The sequence below is a fragment of the Notamacropus eugenii genome, chromosome 3, assembly GCF_028372415.1.
Source record: "Notamacropus eugenii isolate mMacEug1 chromosome 3, mMacEug1.pri_v2, whole genome shotgun sequence".
NCBI lineage: Eukaryota > Metazoa > Chordata > Mammalia > Diprotodontia > Macropodidae > Notamacropus > Notamacropus eugenii.
Genome location: NC_092874.1, coordinates 210,175,319 through 210,195,310, shown reverse-complemented (window position 1 = coordinate 210,195,310; position 19,992 = coordinate 210,175,319). Strand labels below are relative to the sequence as shown.

Sequence of the window (19,992 nt, the reverse complement as noted above, 5' to 3'; positions counted from 1 at the left end):
TTAATTTGTAAAGTTCATTTATTATATGCTAATATATACTTTCTGAAATAATAATGGCAAAAAAATTTTCAGTACATTGACTCACCTTATGAATAAAATAAGAAAATATAATTTCATCTGCTCTACAAATAGTGTTAAATTAGCTAGTTTGTCATAGTAAAAGCATGCCTTCCTTGCAATGTGTGAACACTCTGAAGAAGTCCTGGAAGAGAAATCTTGTAGCTTATTAGGTCATCACTGTAAATGAATCAGAAAATTGTTTCAGTATATAATTTCAGTATATATAAAAGTCAGTATGACTTTTTCAAGTTAATCACTTCAGATGTAAACCAGAATATTGCCTTGTGGTTAGAAAACTCACAGAATACACTTTTACCCAAATTTAAAAAAAAACTTTCTTGATCAAATTTCTATTTTAATCTAGTTTAATTTTTGTTTAAAGCTCTATAAAAACTCCAATTGAACACAGATTGAACAGTAGGATGATAATTCTTTCTGTTTTCCAAGCTATTGGATAAAAATAAAAATGCATGTAGTAGGGAATATACTTTGAAGATGACATTCACTGAATCAATTTCTACAAGCAAGAACCCTAAAATTATGGTAGCTAATAGAAACATTTCATTTTCACAGCAACGTGCATTCATTCACAATATTACTCTACTAAAAATAGCATTTGAAATTATATAGCTCAGAATAACTATTTTCAAAGCAACTTTTTAGTTTAAAAAAATAGAGTTAGTAAGATTCCATTAACTTTTCAGGTGGAGGACTGTATTTTAGCTCTTTTTACTTTATTAAAATATATTACAAAATATAAAATGTGTGCTTGTTTTCGATTTGAAAAATTAAAAAACAGTGAAACTTCAAAATATGGGTAGTGAATTTTTCATGCAAAGATCATTATAGGTTTATTTTTGTCCCACTGAAGAATTGGAAAGAATAGAGTAGGTAGTGTCATATGTTAGAAATAGCACCAGAGTTGTAGTCAGGAGACCTGAGTAACTAAGTCAACCCCTCTGGACCACAATTTCCTCATCGGTAAAAATAAAGTGGCTGGACTAGATGATCTCAAAGGTCTCTTTCAGAGCTATCTATGCGTATCCATAGTTTCATATTTAATTGTGAAGACATCATTATTTTGACAGCAAAGCATTCAATTTTGTAAGATTAATGAATTTGTAAACATCTATCCAAACTATAATTTATTCAGTCTGATTTAAGATATCCAAAGTGGAAGGCAAATATTTAAAATTGACAATTATTTTGAGAAAAGGAACTTTCCACATAGCTGATTATTGTAAACATTTGAAAACATTTTGCTAAACTGTAACTTGGGTCTTAAAATGTAAAGCTCTCCTAATAAACAGAAACATAAAAAGTAACTTTGCTTATCTTACTGATCCATTTTTCCCCCAGAGTATGAAAAAAGTAAAAGCTGTGTAAAAAATAAAAAATAAAGTGCCATATATTAACATTAAAGTAAGTACAGAAAAGGATTATATACATGAACAGAAAGCAAATGACAGTTTCCTGCACTGAAGATTTTTCAAATAAAAATGCATTATGCAATACTGGCTCCCATGTACTCCCACATATCTATGACCATCCAAAATCTAATGAATTAGAGTGGAAGACAAGAAGGATAGCACTTGTTTAGTGACATATTACAAGAGGCCTATCACAAAGAACAATAATAAAGTAGATGCTTCCAGACTGTACCGTTTTTGTGATAAAACGACTGTTCCTGTAGATCTGTCGTTTTTAAAGACCCTCTCAGAATTCAATCAGGTCTCCTAAGAATTGTGACAAATCCATTACCTGAAGATTAGTTTTCTGTTTGATAAATGTGATTCAATGCCACCGACAGGCTGGATAAAATGTCATGATGACTCATTCATTTTACAAATATTGATGGAGCTCCAAGTTTTAGACTCTAGTGACTGATCCTTCTTGTGTAACAGGGTAGTTTATGAATTGTGCCAATATAGCCATGTTATAAAAAAAAAGTTCCATTAGATTTTATGGGAGTGAAGAGCCAGCAGGTTGGAGAAGAGGAGGGATACAAGGGTACTTTGGGGTATTCTAAGAAGTGCTGCTATCAAAATCTGGAAGAGAAAAATATTTCTTGATGAAAGCTTACTCTGCACTTACAGCAGTAAAAATGTTTTTGCCATCTTAAATCTCTTGATTAAAAACAGAGTAGAGCTCTTCTCCCTAGATTTTAAATACATAAATAACTTGGTAGTTTAAAAATATGATAATATTCCAAATATAGTGATACTAATGGAGAAATTATTTGGATTCTTCTTGTAATTTCCACTAGAAAACAGTCTAATATAGATGTCAAAATGTTTGTTAAGGCAGAACACAGTCATTTCCAGAAGGAAAAGTAGTTTTTGCTTGGATTAATGATGCTTGGAATTTGGAGGGTTGTAAATCCAGTCAATTATAATGAGTGCCATACTTCCAATCATAAAGATGATGCCAACAACAAGGAAAATGACAGCCTAGAGTTGAAAAAAATGAAATATAATTAGAAAATACAGAAAGAATCTAAGGAATTTGAGACTTACCCGTTAAGCATAGTTTGGGTTTTATGACTTGATAAAGAGGGGTACATTGAAAGGTATATTGGTCTTTATTTCAGTAAGCCAGTCTTTACCTCATCTGCTCAGAGCTTATAGAAGTTTTGTTTAAAAATAAACAAAAAAAACCTTACTATTGAGTCAGTTACACAGAATGTTAGCAAGTATACAAGATCCAATAAAATCCTTTTCTTACTGATTACCCAGGCCTTAGGATTAACAGGTAATTACACTTAACATGACAACAGCATATTTAATATTTAGTACTTCTTCTAAAGTCCTGCCCTGGTGCTTTGTGGCATGATGGTCACCTTGGCTACTCAAATCCTATGCTAGAGAAATGATACCTCTTGCAGGGCTCAAATGTTGTAAAGCTTTCAAATAAAATCCTACTGAACAATATCTCATCGTCTGAGTATTGAAGGGCTGCCTATAGACTGATTACTTTGGGGGCCATAGCTATCTTTGAATAACGTATACAAAATTATTGAGGGGTTGTGATGTGGAAAAAATTACTCATCCTTGAGGTATTTAAATAAGTTTATTAGAGATTGCTTACATTGACTTCTGGCTTTGTCTAAAACTCCAATGTGAATCTCCTGACTACAGAATTTTCCTAAATATTTGAATTAATCCAACTAGTCCTACATAATATATTAAGGGAAATCACAAGATCCCCCTCTGGTTGACTTACCCCAATCTTCTGAGGTGATCTTAAAGGTTCTTTTTTAACTAGTTTAAGGTAAAAAGCAGCTGGGAGAATGAAAATCAGCATTGTAGCAGAAGATGCACCTGGAGAAAAATCAAGGTATTTAGTGAAATTGTTAATGATACAGATGATAAGTATGCTATTCTATAACATATGAAAGCTAAATAAAAAATCACTCAACTAACACTTTATGTCTTTGGATTTTCCTCAGTTTCTCAGTTTCCTTATCTGTAAGGTGAAGGGTTTGGGCTAGTAATTATTGCAATCATATTCTACATTGCAATGCTATGGTTCTTGAAATATAATGCAATAGAAAGATCCACAATTTGACCACTTGATACCTACGTAACCACTGGCAAGTCTTTGTAGATCCTGCTTTGTGAACACTGTCACAGAAATATGGAAGTAATTTTGAAGTAATCAAGCAGATTCTGTCCCAGAATTCAACAGTTTGTTGCTATAGAACTTCTGAGAGATACTTCTGGGAAAGAGGTGGAGGTCTTTCATCTTGCCTAGACACTTGAAATTGGGTGGGGCTGTGTGACTCCCTGATCTTTAGGCACCCTGAATCCCTAAACCTGTCATGTGGAAGGAAAGGGAATAAACATTTATCAAGCACCCACAATGCACCAGGCACTTTGCTAAGTGATTTGCAAGTATTATTTCATTCGCTAGTTATAACAAGCTGAAAAGTAAATCCTATTATTATCATCCCCACTTGACAGTTGAGGAAACCAAGGCAAATAGAAATCAAGTGACTTGCCCAGAGTCACCAGTTGGCAAAGTGGCTTCTAATCCCTGAGTTTATTTGAGTATATACAAGTATATTTGCAAATTCTCAGGAGTATACCATTGTGTATGTATATGAACAACTTCAATGGACACAGATTATCCATTCCCTGCCTGTATATTTAAGTGCCAATAGAATCTTGAACAGTTACAATTTAACTGAAGAGTCAGAGGAGACTGGGTTTAGCTGACATTCTGAAGAGTCATGGATTCTGAGGAACTGAGCGGAGCATAAGAGAGGGAATAAATAAGCTAGTAGAATGGAGAGAAAGAATATATGACCTTAATATTAAAGATCATACTATTAAAAATTTATAAGAGAAGCAGATGATATATACCTCTTAAAGCACTGAGTATGAGATGTATTCTTAACCAAACAAGACAAAGAGGCAATTACAGAAAATAAAATTTCACTTTGGTTACTTCAAACTGAAAACATTCTGCATAAATAAAATTAATGCACCGAAGATAAGAAAGGAAGCAGTCAAATGGGGAAAAATTTTTATAAACTTCTCTGAAAAAAGTTTGGCATAATTAATAAAACATATAAGACTAATAGCCATTAGGTAAATGGTCAAAAGATATGAAGAAACAGCTCTCAAAAGAAAACTGCAATACAGATGTGCCAACAAATTGCAAATGTATGTTCCCATTATTCCAAAAATTTCAGCTTGGTGAAAAGGGGAGACAGGAATAAGCATTTATATAGTGTTATACAATATACTATGTGCTAAGTGCTTTACAAGTATTATATCACTTGATCCTCAAAATAGTTCTATGAGATAGTTGCTATTACACCCTTTTTACAATTGAGGAAACTAAGGCAAATAGAGGTTAAGTAACTTACACAAGATCACACAGCTATTGTGTCTGAGGCCAAATTTGAACTCATCTTTCTTGAATCTACACCTCGTATTTTATTCACTGGGCCACCTAGCTAAAACTGGTGTTTTACCATTTTGCAGTTCTACCAAAAATGTATTAGTATGCCCATCTTTTCACAACCACTCTAAAAATAGCTGTTTCTAGGAGGAGGCAGCATTTTTTTTTTTTTACCAATTTGCAGGGTGTAGCCCAAAACTAATAGTAAGAGAAATGCCACAAATAGGCCATATTGATGCTAAATCCTGCTACATATGTATATTTGGAACATCCTGTGTTATACTGTAGATTGTTGATTCTGTCTCTGAATAGCAACTGGAAATTAAGGGTATTTGACTAGATCACTTCAAGCCTCTCTGCATTTCTAAATCTGTGATCCTATGATCTCAAATATTGGTTTGTTTGATCATTCTAGCTAGAGAAGAATGAAGTTAAGAATTCAGTAATTAAAATGTTTCTGAAACCTACCTATGAACCCAAAAATGTATTTTATAGTTGGCACAAGAATTACAAGGACATTATCAAGTGCAAGGAGAATTGCTGCAATCAGGAAGTGTCTTATCCAACTGAAGGGCCTTTTGGGGAATAACAGTGTGATCACTGATGTACGGATCTGTAAAGGAAACATGAAAAAGAAAGAGTTTGGATTTTTAGCTTTGTACAATTGTTTATTTTTAAACATTTTAAAACACATTAATTTTGAAAAACTTTGAAATCTTTCCATCTTGCTTTCTGAAATGATCTAAATGCTATTTTGATGTCTAAAGATGCCTCATTGATTTTTTTCTACTGGAATATAGCCCAATTTTATTCAATGAGTTTTCAGAATTCAATTACCAGTTTAATTTGATTTTTAAAACTCTTAAAGGAAGATGGAGAGAGAAAATACATATAATACTAAGAGGGCTAAAAACCTTCAGAGGTTAAGAAAGCTGCTGCTTACTCTTAGGAGATGAGCCACCAGTCAGGGTTCAATGCAAAGGAGGATGAATAGCAATGTTAGATTTTCATTGGATATTACTGCAGAATTTCATGAAAATCAAACTGATATTAGGAAATTTTCTTACTTCCTATTTGTATGGCCATAATATATATTTGAGAAAGATCCACAAGAGAGTTCATCATTGTTTCTTCACTCATGAAGTTTTGAACTAAGTTTTTTTTTTTAAAAAAGGTCAAAAACTGTTTCACTTGCCACAGCAGATAGTATTATATCTTAATAACTAGATAAAGAGAGTCTATAAAATAAATAGAATCACTGAAAACTTACAGGTCTCCAGAACTAGATATGAAAATAGAAGAATAAAAAATTTGAAGTGTCAGACATTTATCTTAATCCCCATCCAGACGTAAATAGAGTCCAACTCTAACATAAAATCCAAAGTTAAGAAATAGGCTGGAAAGATGAGCAAGCAACAAAAGAAAGAACTTGACAACAGAAAGATACTGTGGCAACAGGGAAGCTCAAAACACAAACACAAACAAGACAATGATGTTAAAACATCTACAAAGCTTCAAAGAAAGATGTAGACTGGATACAAACGCAGGAGATTTCCTGAGAAAGATGCTAAAGAAAGTTATTTTAAAAGCAAAAATAAGACATTTTCAAAACCATATAAGGGAAATAGAGAAAAGTTGGGGAAAGATATAAAAGAAATGCCAGAAAATTATGAAAAGAAAATTAACAGCTTATTAAAAGAAGCAAAAGCATACTAAAGAAAACAACTCCATAAAAATCAGAATTTGTCAAATGGAAGCTCCATTTGACATGAGATATTAAGATTCCATGAGATATTAAGAAATAATAAAAAAAACCCAAAGTGAAAAAATAGAAGAAAATGTGAAATATCTCATCAGAAAAACAACTGACTTGGGAAATAAATCGAGGAGAGAAAAATCTGAGGATAAGACTACTTGAAAACCATGGTATATTTCAAGACATTATTAAAGAAAACTGCCCTGATATCTTCAAATCAGAGAGCAAGGAGAAATTGAAAGAATCCTCCAATCACTTCCTGCTTGTACCAATATAAGATAGATAGCTATTTTAGAAAGTTTCCTGGAGCACTGAGAAGTTAAAGTACTTCTTCAGAGTTATTCAATCAACATACATTAGAGGCAGATTTTCTGACTCCAACATCCACATTTTATTTACTTTGCGGTAGACTCCTTAAACAACAGTTGTCAAAATTGCTAGCATTTGTTGATGCAGAACAATCATTGTGTAGGCCAGGAAAATGTAGGCAAATAACCTTTCTTAAACATTTCAAAAAAAAGCTAAACAAAACAATCCCCAAGATTCTCTTTTCCTCACTACATTCTCCTTGTTAAAATTTATTAAGAGTGTCTAAGTTTATCTCTGAAAGACTGTTTGGGAGCGAAATTGTTGGAAGCAACTGAAAATCATTACTAAGTTCCAGTTTACTATACCTTTGCATGTAAGTCTACATTTACACACCTTAGAAAACAAAGAATTTAGATCAATGTAAGGGAAATTCATGGTCAGAGTAACAAAGTAAAGTTCATACTCTCTAAGGTACACAATTATTACCTTCAAAAAGCTTGATAGCATTTATTAAAGTAGTAATATTTATTTTAAAGAAAATACTGTTATTTCTCTATTTCTTTTGAAGAAATATCAACTAGACCTAATGGAGGATGGTAAAAACTGTGAATGGCATGGCTGGTTAAGGTAATGATGTGCCCTTTTTCCATAAAGGACAATATAAGACCTAACATAGAAACTGACTGAAAAAGTCAGTCTAGTTTTCACTCTGTTATTGACTCTAGACACTCAACTGAAGAAAAATAGTGCAAATAAGTTAGAAAAGAGAAGACTTAGAAATTGTAGTGTCATGAAAGAACACCAAATCTGAAGTCAGAGGACCTGGCTTCATATGTTTAAAGATCACTTATAGTTCTAAAGCTTATGATATGATAACTTCTCCAAGATCTAGGACTCTGGTCAAAAGTCTTTGGCATGCACATGCAAATTTCTTTTCAAATCAACGCATATTTATTAAGAAGCTACTATGTGCCAGGCACTATGCTAAGTGCTAGGCAAACAAATAAAGACAAAAAAAGGGTTCTTTCTCTCAAGGAGATCAGTATAATGAGGGAGATCTCATAGCACTCAAACAGTTATGTACAAATAAGATATATACAGGATAAATTGAAGAGGATAACAGAGAAAAGGCACTATCATAAGGGAGAAATAGTAAAGATGCCAGTGTCACTACACCATAGAGTACTGGAGGGCAGTAAGATAAAAGAAGACTGAAAATATAGGAAGGAACCAGGTTATAAAGGGCTTTAAAAAGCAAACAGGACTTTATGTTTGTTCCCCGTGGTAATAGGGAAGAAGCTTTAGGAAGATGTTTGTCATATGAAGATGGCCTTTTATGGAGAGAGATTGAAAGCAAGGAGAACATTATCAGTAGGCTATTGCAATAGTCCTGGAATTGCATGATAGGGAATTGCACCAGGATGCTGGCAGTATCAGAGTAAAGAATACACAAGAGATATTGCAATGGCCTTGGTAATCCAATCAGTGATGGTGGGGGTGGGGCACACAGAGAGATAGTAAAGGGTTGATAGAAAGACCTAGGGTTCCATTCTAGGAAGATAGGTATACCCTGGACAATAATAGCAAAGCTAATCAGAAGAGGTGGGAGGAGGAGGGAGCAATAATGAATTCAGTTTTAGACATCTTGGGTTACAGATGTCTATGAGACATGTGACTTGAGAGGTCCAAAAGGCAGTTGAAAATGTGAAGTTTGGACAGGAAAGAAGTTAAGGCTACATATAGATCTGAAATCTGTAGATCTGAGAATTATCTACCGAGAGACGATAGTGAATCTGTGGAACCTGATGAGATGACTAAGCCAGAATTAATTCTGGGCCCACTGTTGAATAGAACAATTAGTCTATGGAAAGAAGAGGAGGAGGAAGGGAAGAAGGAATCAAAGAAAATTTACTGGCCTTCCTAAACTACTGATGAGTCAGATGGATAGATCTGGAGAAAGTTTGATTGGACAAGAATTCAGGAGACCTGACTTCTAATTTGCTGTTTGACGTTGGGAAAGTCAATTAACTTCTCTGAGCTTTCATTTCTGGAAAATAAAAAGACCCAACAGTTATACTATCTACCTTATAAGATTGTTGTAATAATCAAATGAAAATGTCCATTGTCATAAGGTCAGAGTACTAGTCATATATTCAGAAATATACAGAATGTTCTGTGCAGGATGACTTTAATTGTTGAATTTCTTGGTTTCCCTCGATTCTGAGATAAATAAGGAAATCCAGATTTTTTTGAAAAGCATTAATTTTTACAAGAATTTTATGTGCCCTTCATTCATTCTATCTGTGTCCCCACCACTCACCATTAGCTATGTGAGAACCACTACCAACTCTAGTCCCTCCAAGTTTGGATAAAATAGTATTTGTTAAGGAAAACAAGTCTGTCAATTCCAAAGTGTAGATAGGGTTCATTTGGGAGGGGATATTTGTTAAGGACTGTTAACTAAATGGTAACATGTTTAAAGAAACAAATAATGATATACTATAAATATGCTCCTGAAATTTGATTCTTATATCTAATTGGCTTCATAGGAAACTGATTTCTTTTCAATACCTGAGGAGTAGCCCTGAAAACAGCTTTTTGGATGCAATTGCTAATACTCCCTAAAGGCAAAGTGAAACACTTTCAGAATAACAATGAAACCATTTTTACAAGAAGATATGTGTTCACAACTTTATTTTTTTCTACCATTATTTGAATCCCTGGTTGTCATTTTATTAATTTAGTAGATACATGTTCAGAATACATTTTCTGAAGTCAAGGAAAAAATCTATTATGATTATTTCTCCACATGAAACATACTCATTACATTTAATTAGTGGCAAATATGATTTTTATAGGAATTATGAAAAACACTAGGTTCAAAAGTAAAATCATCCTTGCTTATGGATTTCCTAAATTCACACCATTACTAAATACATATCAAATTCAATAAGTTTTCAATTATATTTCTTCTTCCAAAGCTCTTTTACTTACTGGGAATAAGACAATAGGCACTGTAAGTGTGACTGCCACAAGGACTGCTAGACGAACGAGGAGAAGTAGGGTATCAAATGTATACACCTTGGTATAAGCGTGGAGTAATTCATCTTCAACTTCTCCTACATAAGGAATAAAGGAATTCAGTATAGTAAAATTAGTTAAGTTAAATAGGATAACATCTTGTGCACTGAAAGAAATTATATTATATATAATGGGAGATCTTAGACATCAGCTATAAGTAAAACCAGTACTACAGTGGGGTGGAGGGTTGGGGAGGAAGGTTGGGGACTAAATGAGAGCAAAGGGAGTCTACCCTCTAGTCCCTCTCATTAGAGGGTGATTACACCATGACTAAACCTATTCTAATCATATGCCTGGATCCAGAGCAGAAGAGTGCTTGGGTAGGAAATGGAATGAGAACTTTGGTGACCCAGCAACAGTTCCTCAAAGTTAGAACAAAGGAACAGGTAAAAAAATAAAATCTGTCAATTGGGGAATAACTAAGGAAATTATAATATGTGAATATAATGAAATATTGTTATACCTTTAGAAATGAAGAATATAGAGAAGCATAGGAAACTGATATAAACAAAGTAAAGTATGCAGAACAAAGAAAATAATATGTACAACTACAATATGGAAGGAACAAGAGTAACAAAATCCATAAATTGACTTCTATGCAATTATTAATGATTAATTTTAGCCCTGAAAAAGAAAGAAAATAATGCACCTTCTCCTCTTCTTTATGGAGATAAGAAAGACTAGGTATAAAACACTGCATTCACTATAAGACTCGGTTGATATGTTGATTAGTTTTTCTGAATTGTTTTTCTTTTGTCTCTTTTTAACATTCTTTGACACAAGGGATAGCTCTCTGGGTCAGGGAGGAAAAAGGGTATATTTGGAAATTAAAGTGATATAAAAACAAAAGATAATAAAACATTTTAAAGGTAAAATCAGATCTGTTTATTCTACATTTGAGCAAAAGATGACAGTGACTCCATGAGGTTATTTTTGAAACATGCAGATATTTAATGTGTGATAGAATTGCATACCTCGCCCACCATAAAAAAAATTAAAGAAAATGAGACAAAGGAGGAGGAAGCTATAGCAACTAATATTAAAAGTACTTTCTGTACTCTTCACATAAACAATTAGTTCATATTTAACACTGTAAATCAAAAATATAGGGAAAACTCTCCCTTGGTATCCCTTCACTCCAAGGCTAAATATGACCTGAACAGTTCAGTTTACCAAATCAATGTAAATGATATGTAACACCAGATTCAACAGTCCTTCCATAAAGACTATGATTATAGGTATAATTTTTTAGGAATGGAATCTTGTGGAATTCAAATGTAACTTTAACTTAAAAAGAGGCTATGAGAAGACTGGAAGTTTAACTGCCATTGAAGCAGGACTTATACAAGCAACATGTCTTGAGTAAGGCTATTTTATCATAAGAATGCTCATTCATAAGATAAAAGACAAACAAGGAGACTTCTGACTAAGAGGATGGTTTATTAAGACCTAAAAACTTCTGGTCTTCTACAAATATCTCAGTAAACTCTAAACATTCATTAGAAGGAAAAATGATAATGAAAGCCAAAGAAAAGGACTTCGCAAGAAAATTATCAGAAAACTTTGATGACTAAGTGGAAATCTCTACTTCTGCTCCTCAAAAATTTGTTGATAGTCCCTCTCTACAGGTATTTGTGTGGGGAGAGCCTGCATTTGTGTGTCTTTCTACTCTGCCATCTTGGCTCCACTCCTATTAGGTGGATTCTTTCAGTATTTATTTTGCCCTCTGGTTCCAGAACATCAGGGCAGTTTTCCTTGATAATTTCATGAAAGATGATATCTGGGCTCTTTTTTGATCATGGCTTTCAGGTAGTCCCATAATTTTTAAATTGTCTCTCCTGGATCTATTTTCCAGGTCAGTTGTTTTTCCAATGAGTAATTTCACATTGTCTTCTATTTGTTTTTTCTTCCGGTTTTCTTTTCTGATTTCTTGGTTTCTCATAAAGTCATCAACTTCCATTTACTCCATTCTAATTTTTAAAGAACTATTTTTTTTGGTGAGCTTTTGAACCTCCTTTTCCCTTTGGGAAATTCTGCTTTTTAAAGCATTCTTCTCCTGATTGGCTTTTTGAACCTCTTTTGCCAATTGAGTTAGCCTATTTTTAAAGGTGTCATTTTCCTCAACATTTCTTGGGTCTCCTTTAGTAAGCTGTTGACCCATTTTTCATGATTTTCTTGCATCGCTCTCATTTCTCTTCCCTATTTTTCCCCACCTCTCTTACTTGATTTTCAAAATCCTTTTTGAGCTCTTCCACAGCCTGAGATCATTGCATATTTATTTTATAGGTTTTGCATGCAGAAGCTGTGACTTTTAGTTCTTCCTCTGATGGTATACATAGTTCTCCCTCATCTGAAAGGATGGAAGAAAATACCTGTTCACCAAGAAAGTAGCCTTCTATAGTCTTATTTTTTCCCTTTTTTGAGCATTTTCCCAGTCAGCTACTTGACTTTTGAGTCCTTTGTCAAGAAGAGGGTATAATCTGGGGACCTGTAAGTTCTCAGTTCCTCCAAGGAGTCACACTCAAGGGACAGGAGTTTACTCCTCTCTCAGCCTGCACTCTGGTTTGGGAGCAAAAGGCACTCTGTTCTGCCCAGGATCTTCCAGCAGGGTTTCCTCTCCAGAGCCACCCCCAACTCTTCTGTAGCCCAGGAGAGCCACTCAGGACTGAGATTCAGATTAGCTGCTCAATTCCCCCAGGGTCTTTAAGCAGAGAGTTCCAAAAATGGTTGCTGCCACTGCAGTGGCTACTGCTGGTGGATCCAGATGGTGTTCCCTTCTCACTCAGGTAAAACAGCTTTTTCACTGACATTTGAAGCTGTCTTTGGAGTTTGTAGGTTGAGCAGTCTGGGAACTGCTGCTGCCAGTGGTGCCCTGAAGCCTCTTCCAGGCCTGCCCCTGCCGGGATGTGCTCCCCTCTGGAACCGATGCAATAGACCTTTCCTGTCAGCCTTCCAGGCTGTCTTGGGCTGTAAATCTCTTTCACTCTGTAGTTGTTTGGCTTTTGCTGCTCTAGAATTTGTTTAGAGTCATTTCACAGGTATTTTATGAGCTATGGGGCACAGAGCTTCTACAGACTCGTCTTTCTACTCCACCATCTTGGCTCTGCCCTGAGGATGGTACTTGTTAATCTTGAGAACTGTATCTTTATTAGGACATTTGAAGAGGATATACATAGATAGAGGGGATGGGTATAAATTAACTGATGTGATGATAAAAACATAATTAAGGGGTGCAGAAGGAGAAGAAGAAAGGAGGAGGCAGAAAAGATCAAATTACATCACATGAGGAGGCACAAAAGCATATTATAGTAGAGGAAAAGAAGGAAGGGAGACAAGCATTATCTGAGTTTTAGTCACATCCAATTTGCTTCAAGGACAGAATGCCATCCTTAATTAATTATAGAAATCTAATTTGCCCTACAAGCAGTAGGTGGGGAAAGGGAAAATAAAAGTGAGAGGGTAGTTAGAAGGGAGAGAAGAAGTAGTGAGAGTAAAGGGAAAGAAAAGAGTGGGAAGACTGACAGAAGGGAGGGAAGACTGAGGGAGACAGTGGTCAAAAGTAAAATTCTTCTGAGGAGGGGAAGAGAGAAGGGAGAAATAAAACCATCAATGGGGGCAGGGGGACAATAGGATGGAGAAAAAGCCACAGATACTAATTATAACTGTGAATAGGAATGGTATGAACTCTCCTATAAAACAGAGGCAGACAGCAGAATGGATTGCAAACCATAATGCTACAATATGTTGTTTACAAGAAATGCACTTGAAGCGGGGGAATACACACAGGATAAAAGGCTGGAGTAGAATATATTATGTTTCAGCTGAAGTAAAATAAATAGGATCATCAGTCTAATCTCAGACAAAGCAAAAGCAAAAAATAGATCTAATCAAAACAGGTAAAGAAGGAAACTGTATCCTGCTAAAAGGCACCACAGACAATAAAATAATATCATTTCTAAACCTATGTGCACCAAGGGGTATAACATACAAATTCTTAAAGGAGAAGTTAAAGGAGTTACAGGAAGAAGTAGATAACAAAACTATACTAGGGGGGCCTCAGCCTCTCTGAACTTGATAAATCTAACCTCAAACTAAACAAGAAAGAAGTTATGGAGGTGAATAGAATTCTGTAAAAGGTAGACATGATAGTCCTCTGGGGAAAAGAGAATGGATATAGAAAGGAAGATACTTTTTCTCAGCAGCAAATGGTACATTATAAGTTGTCCATGTACTAAATTTACCATGTACTAAGGCATAAAAACATTACAGACCAATACAGAAAGGCAGAAATAGTAAACACATCCTTTTCAGATCATGATGCAATAAAAATTATATTTAATAAAGGGCCATGGAAGAATAGACCAAAAATTAAGATGAATCCAAATAATCTAATCCTAAAGAATGAGTGGGTCAAACAAAAAATCATCAAAACAATCAACAACTTCTTTCAAGACAATGACAATAATGAGACAAGATACCAAAACTTATGGGATGCAGTGAAAGCAGTTTTATATCTCTGAATGTTTACATGAATAAAATAGAGAAAGAGGAGATCAGTGAAATGGACATGCAACTGAAAAAAACTAGAAAAAGAACAAGCTGAAAATCCCCAATTAAATATCAAATTAGTAATACTGAAAATCAAAAGAGAGATTAATAAAATTGAAATTAAGAAAACTATTGAACTAATCAATAAAACTAAGAGCTGGCTCTATGAAGAAACCAATAAAATTGATAAGCCTTTGACTAATTTGATTTTTTTTTAAAGTATCAAAAATGAGAAGGGTGATTTCACCACCAATGAAGAGGAAATTAAAACAATAATTAAAGATTATTTTGCCCAACTGTATGGCTATAAATTTGGCAATCTTAGTGAAATGGATGAATATTTGCAAAAATATAAATTGCCCAGATTAACAGAAGAGGAAGTAAAATACTCAGAAAAAGAAACTGAGCATGCCATCAATGAACTCCCTAGAAAAAAATTCCAGGGCCAGATGAATTTACAAGCAAATTCTATCAAACATTTAAAGAACAGTTAATTCCAATACTTTATAGATTATTTGGGAAAATTGTCAGAGTCCTACCAAATTGTTTTTATGATACAGATATGGCACTGATATTTAAACCAGGAAGAGTCAACACAGAGAAAGAAAGTTATAGAGCAATTTCCCTAATGAATATAGATACAAAATTTTTAAATAAGCTATTAGCAAAAAAATTACAGCAACTTATCATAATAATAACACACTTTGATCAGGTAAGATTCATGCCAGGAATGCAGAGCTGGTTCAATATTAGGAAAACTATTAGCATAAATGATCATAACAACAAAATTAATAGAAACCATATGATTATCTCAATAGATGCAGAAAAAACTTTTGACAAATACAACACCCACTCTTATTGCAAACACTGGAGTGCATAGGAATAAATGGAGCATTTTGTAAAATAATAAGTGGCATCTACCTAAAACCATCAGCAACTATTACATGCAATGGGGATAAGCTAGATGCATTTCTAATATGATCAGGGGTGAAATAAGGGTATCCATTATCACTACTGTTATTCAATATGGCACTAGAAATTTTAGCTTTAGTAACAAGAGAAGAAAAAGAAATTGAAGAATTAGAATATGCAAAGAAGAAATGAAGTTATCACTCTTTGCAGACAATATGATGATATACTTATAGAATGCTAGTGAACTGAATAAAAAATACTTGAAATAATAAACAACTTTAGCAAAGTTGGAAGATACAGAATAAACCCACATAAATTATCTGCATTTCTATATATTACTAACAAAACCCAACAACAAAAGATAGAAAGAGAAATCCTATTTAAAGTTGCTGTAGACACTGTGAAATATTTGGGAGTCTACATGACAAAAAGAATAAGCCTGGGGACTATGTGAATACAATTACAAATAATTTTTCACACAAATAAAGTCATATCTAAAAAAGTGGAAAAACAGCAGTTCTTCGTGGGTAGGCTGAGCTAAAGTAATAAAAATGGCAATTCCACCTAAATTAATTTACTCATTCAGTGCCATACCAATCAAACTTCCAAAAAATTATTTTATGGAGCTAGAAAACATAATGTCAAAATTCATCTGGGAGAGCAAAAGATACTGAATATCAAGGGAATTAAGGTAAATAAATGCTAGGGAAAGTGGCCTAGCCATACCAGATCTTAAATTATTACAAAGCAGCACTCATTAAAACCACTTGGTACTGGCTAAGAAATAGAGGGGTAGATCAGTGGAATGGGTTAGGTACACAAGACACAGTAGTCAATGATTATAGCAATCTACTTTTTGATAAACCCAAGGATCCCAGCTTCTGGGATAAGAACTCACTGTTTGGCAAAAACTGCTGGGAAAACTGGAAAATAGTGTGGTGGAAACTGGGCATAGACCAACACTTGACACCCTATACCACAGTAAAGTCCAAATGGGAACACAATCTTGGTATGAAATATGATACTATAAACAAAATAGGTGAGCACAGAATAGCTAATTTGTCAGATTTATGGAGAGTTGAGGAATTAACATTTTGAAATGCAAAATGGATAACTTTCATTACATTAAATTGAAGTTTTTGTACAAACAAAGTCAATGCAACCAGGATTAGGAGGGAAGCAGAAAACGGGAGAGAATTTTTGCAACTAGAGTCTGTGATAAAGGCCTCATTTCTAAAATATATAGAGAACTGAGTCAAATTTACAAGAATACAAGCTATTCCCCAATTGATAATTGGTCAAAGGATATGAACAGGCAGTTTTCAAAGGAAGAAATTAAAACTATCTATAATAATATAAAAAAATGCTCTAAATCATTATTGATTAGAGAGATGCAAATCAAAACAACTCTGAAGTACTACATCACTGCTATCTGATTGGTCAACATGACAAAAGTATAAGATGATAAATGTTGGAGAAGATGTGGAAGAGTTGGAACACTAATTCATTGTTAGTGGAGCTGTGAACTCATCAAACCATTCTGGAGGGCAATTTGTAACTATGCATACCCTTTGACCCAGCAATACTGCTTCTAGGGCTGTAACCTAAAGAGATCATAAAACTGGGAAAAGGACCCACATGTACAAAAATATTTATATCATCTCTTTTTGTGGTGGCCAAGAAGTGGAAATTAAGGAGATGCCTATCAACTGGGGAATGGCTGAACAAGTTGTGGTATAAGAATGGAATGGAATATTATTGTACTATCAGAAATGATGAACAATCAGACTTCAAAGAAATATGGAAAGGCTTATATGAACTGATGCTGAGTGAGGTGAGCAGAGCCAGGAGAACACTACACACAGTAACAGCCACAGTGTGTGAGGACTGTTTTTGATAGACTTAGCCCTTCACAGCAATGCAAGGACCTAAAGTATTTCCAAAGGACTCATGACACAAAATGCCATCCACATCTAGGCAAAGAACTATAAAGCTGGAGTGCAGAATGAAGGAGACTATTTTCTCCTTTGTTGTGTTTTGTTTTTCTCATGATTTTACTCATGTTTTAATTCTTCTATGCAATGTGACTACTGTGAAAATATGTTCAATAGGAATGTATGTGTAGAATTCATAGAAGATTGCATGCCATCTTAAGGAGGGAGAAGGGGGATAGAGAAAATTTTGAATTTATGGAAGTGATTGTTGAAAATTGAAAACAAATAATTTAGTAAATTTTGCGTGTGTGTGTGTGTGTGTGTTCATCTTTCATTGCTGAAGAAGACCATGTCATCAGAAAAATAATGGCATGACTTGCACTTGACTTTGTTTTGAGTGAGGGAGGGCTGTGCAAGTCACCAGCCTCACTTCTCCTCCAGAGCCCTCTGAATCCAGTGACCAGATATTCATTAGGATGACTGGAGATGACCCAGGATGAGACACTTGAGGTTAAGTGACTTGCCCAAGGTCACACAGCTAGTGATTGTCAAGTGTCTGAGGTGAAATTTGAACTCAGGTCCTCCTGACTCATGTACTGGTGCTCTATCTACTGTATCACCTAACAGCCCTCATTTTGGGGGGGGAGGGTAATCATGCTACAAAGCACAGAAGCAAGAACACAGTCTTGCCTCACTCCACTGGTGACTGGGAAAGCTTGAGCATATTGTCCATTATCCAGAATTCATGCAAACATGCCATCATGAAACTGGAGTACAATACAGATGAACTTCTCCAGGTGACCAAATTTTACCATGATCTTCCCCAAGCCCTCACAACTGACAGTATCAAAGGTCCTGAGCAGATCTATGAATACTATATACAGATCTCTTTTTTGCTCCTGGCATTTCTCCTGGAGTTGTCAAGCAGCAAACGCCATATTGATTATTCCTTGGCCCTTTCTGAAGCTACACTAGCTCTCAGGTAGATGACCATCTTCTAGGTGAAGGATGATCTTATTAAGGAGGACTCTGGCCAGAATCTTGCTGACAATGACTAAGACATCCTCACCATATCCCTCTGATAATCATAAAACAAGCTATTTCCTTTTCTTTTACCTAAATGGACAGTGGAGGCATCCTTAAACTCCTTGGGGATATCCTCTTCTTGCCATACAACCTGGAAGGTTTCAGTCAGGTTTTGTACAAGCAGTGGACCCCCTGAGTTATAAATCTCATCAGGAATAGTATCAGCACCAGGATCATGGTCACATGAGAGGAATACAATGACATTCAAAACCTCTTCTTCAGTGGGAAATTTGGCCAAAGAGAGATTGACTTCAACCTGAGGTATTATGGTCACTGGTGTCAACATTGATTAATGATGGTCTGCTGAGAATGCTTTGGGAGTGTTTAGCTCATCTCTCCAAGATCACATCTTTATCACTAACCAGTGTGCTCCCACCAGCACTGAGTTGAGCTACAACCTAAGTCTTTGGCTCAAAAATAGCTTTCGGGGCATCACAAAAGCACTTTGTATTGTTAACTGCCAGCATAAAACAATTTCATCTGCCTTCTTACTGAGCCAAGAATCCTGAATCTAAGATTCTCTTGCACTTTACTTTTGATGAAGTTAAATGCTGCCTTCTTAGAGATAGATGAGCTATCTTACTAGTAAATCCTGTGGAGTTCTTATTTTTTGCTTAACAACTTCTGAATTTTTCCATCGTTTTCATCCAACCAGACTTGATGTTTGTGAGTGTTCTGGCCCAAATGAATAAATGCAGTGCTATATATCAAATCTGAAAGCTGCCCACTCATTTTCTGCTCCACAGTTGCCAAACATCTGATGGCTCAGCTTTCCAAGTTAGCAACAAACTGTTCATCCACAGAAAAGCCCTGTTGACATTATGCTTTCTGGTAATTGTCTCGCCTTAGGGTTTCCACTTGTGTTGAATATAAATGTTTAGCTTGGAGAGGATAAGTCTGTGATTACTCTAGCACTTGATGCCATACATTGCCTTCATTATTCTCATTCTTTGTCTCTTCTTACAATGATATAGTCTGTTAAATTCTAGGGTTTGCTGTGAGGGTGCATCCATGAAGCATTATTTCATTTCAATAAACAGAAGATAGTTTTGGTGATTAAAGTGTCAGGAAACACACAAGTCCCTAATAGTGACCATTGCTGTTGCTGGTTTTGACTCCCTTCCTATCAAGGACTCTCTGCCATGTCAGATAGTCTGTACCTCCTCTGGTCTTAAAGTTACCCAGAACTACAAGTTTGTCTTCTTTCAGCACATTGATTATGAGGGTCTCCAGGTCTTCATAAAATTTTTCTTTGACCTCATCAGGGTTCATCATGGTAGGATTATATTATATCCTGCAAGTGACCATCCCATTGTCATGGGACTTTTGGAAGACACACAAGCTTATTGGCTAGATTAGTTTTTATTGTAAAACCTACACCAGCTTCATGATACTCCC

The 19,992-nt window shown here is 35.0% G+C and overlaps 1 protein-coding gene across 5 annotated transcripts in view; it reads right to left on the bottom strand.

The window, feature by feature from the left end:
- The window catches only part of SLC38A4 (solute carrier family 38 member 4), a 132,768-nt gene continuing 112,776 nt past the window's right edge, over window positions 1-19,992 (bottom strand). For all 5 annotated transcript variants that reach the window (XM_072654238.1, XM_072654240.1, XM_072654239.1 and 2 more), the window contains 4 exons: window positions 10,028-10,152; window positions 5,437-5,581; window positions 3,283-3,380; window positions 1-2,510 (listed from right to left, as the gene is read on the bottom strand). In XM_072654238.1, the coding sequence (XP_072510339.1) occupies window positions 2,409-2,510; window positions 3,283-3,380; window positions 5,437-5,581; window positions 10,028-10,152 (470 nt within the window). In that variant the 3' untranslated portion in view covers window positions 1-2,408. The remainder of the gene's footprint in view (window positions 2,511-3,282; window positions 3,381-5,436; window positions 5,582-10,027; window positions 10,153-19,992) is intronic.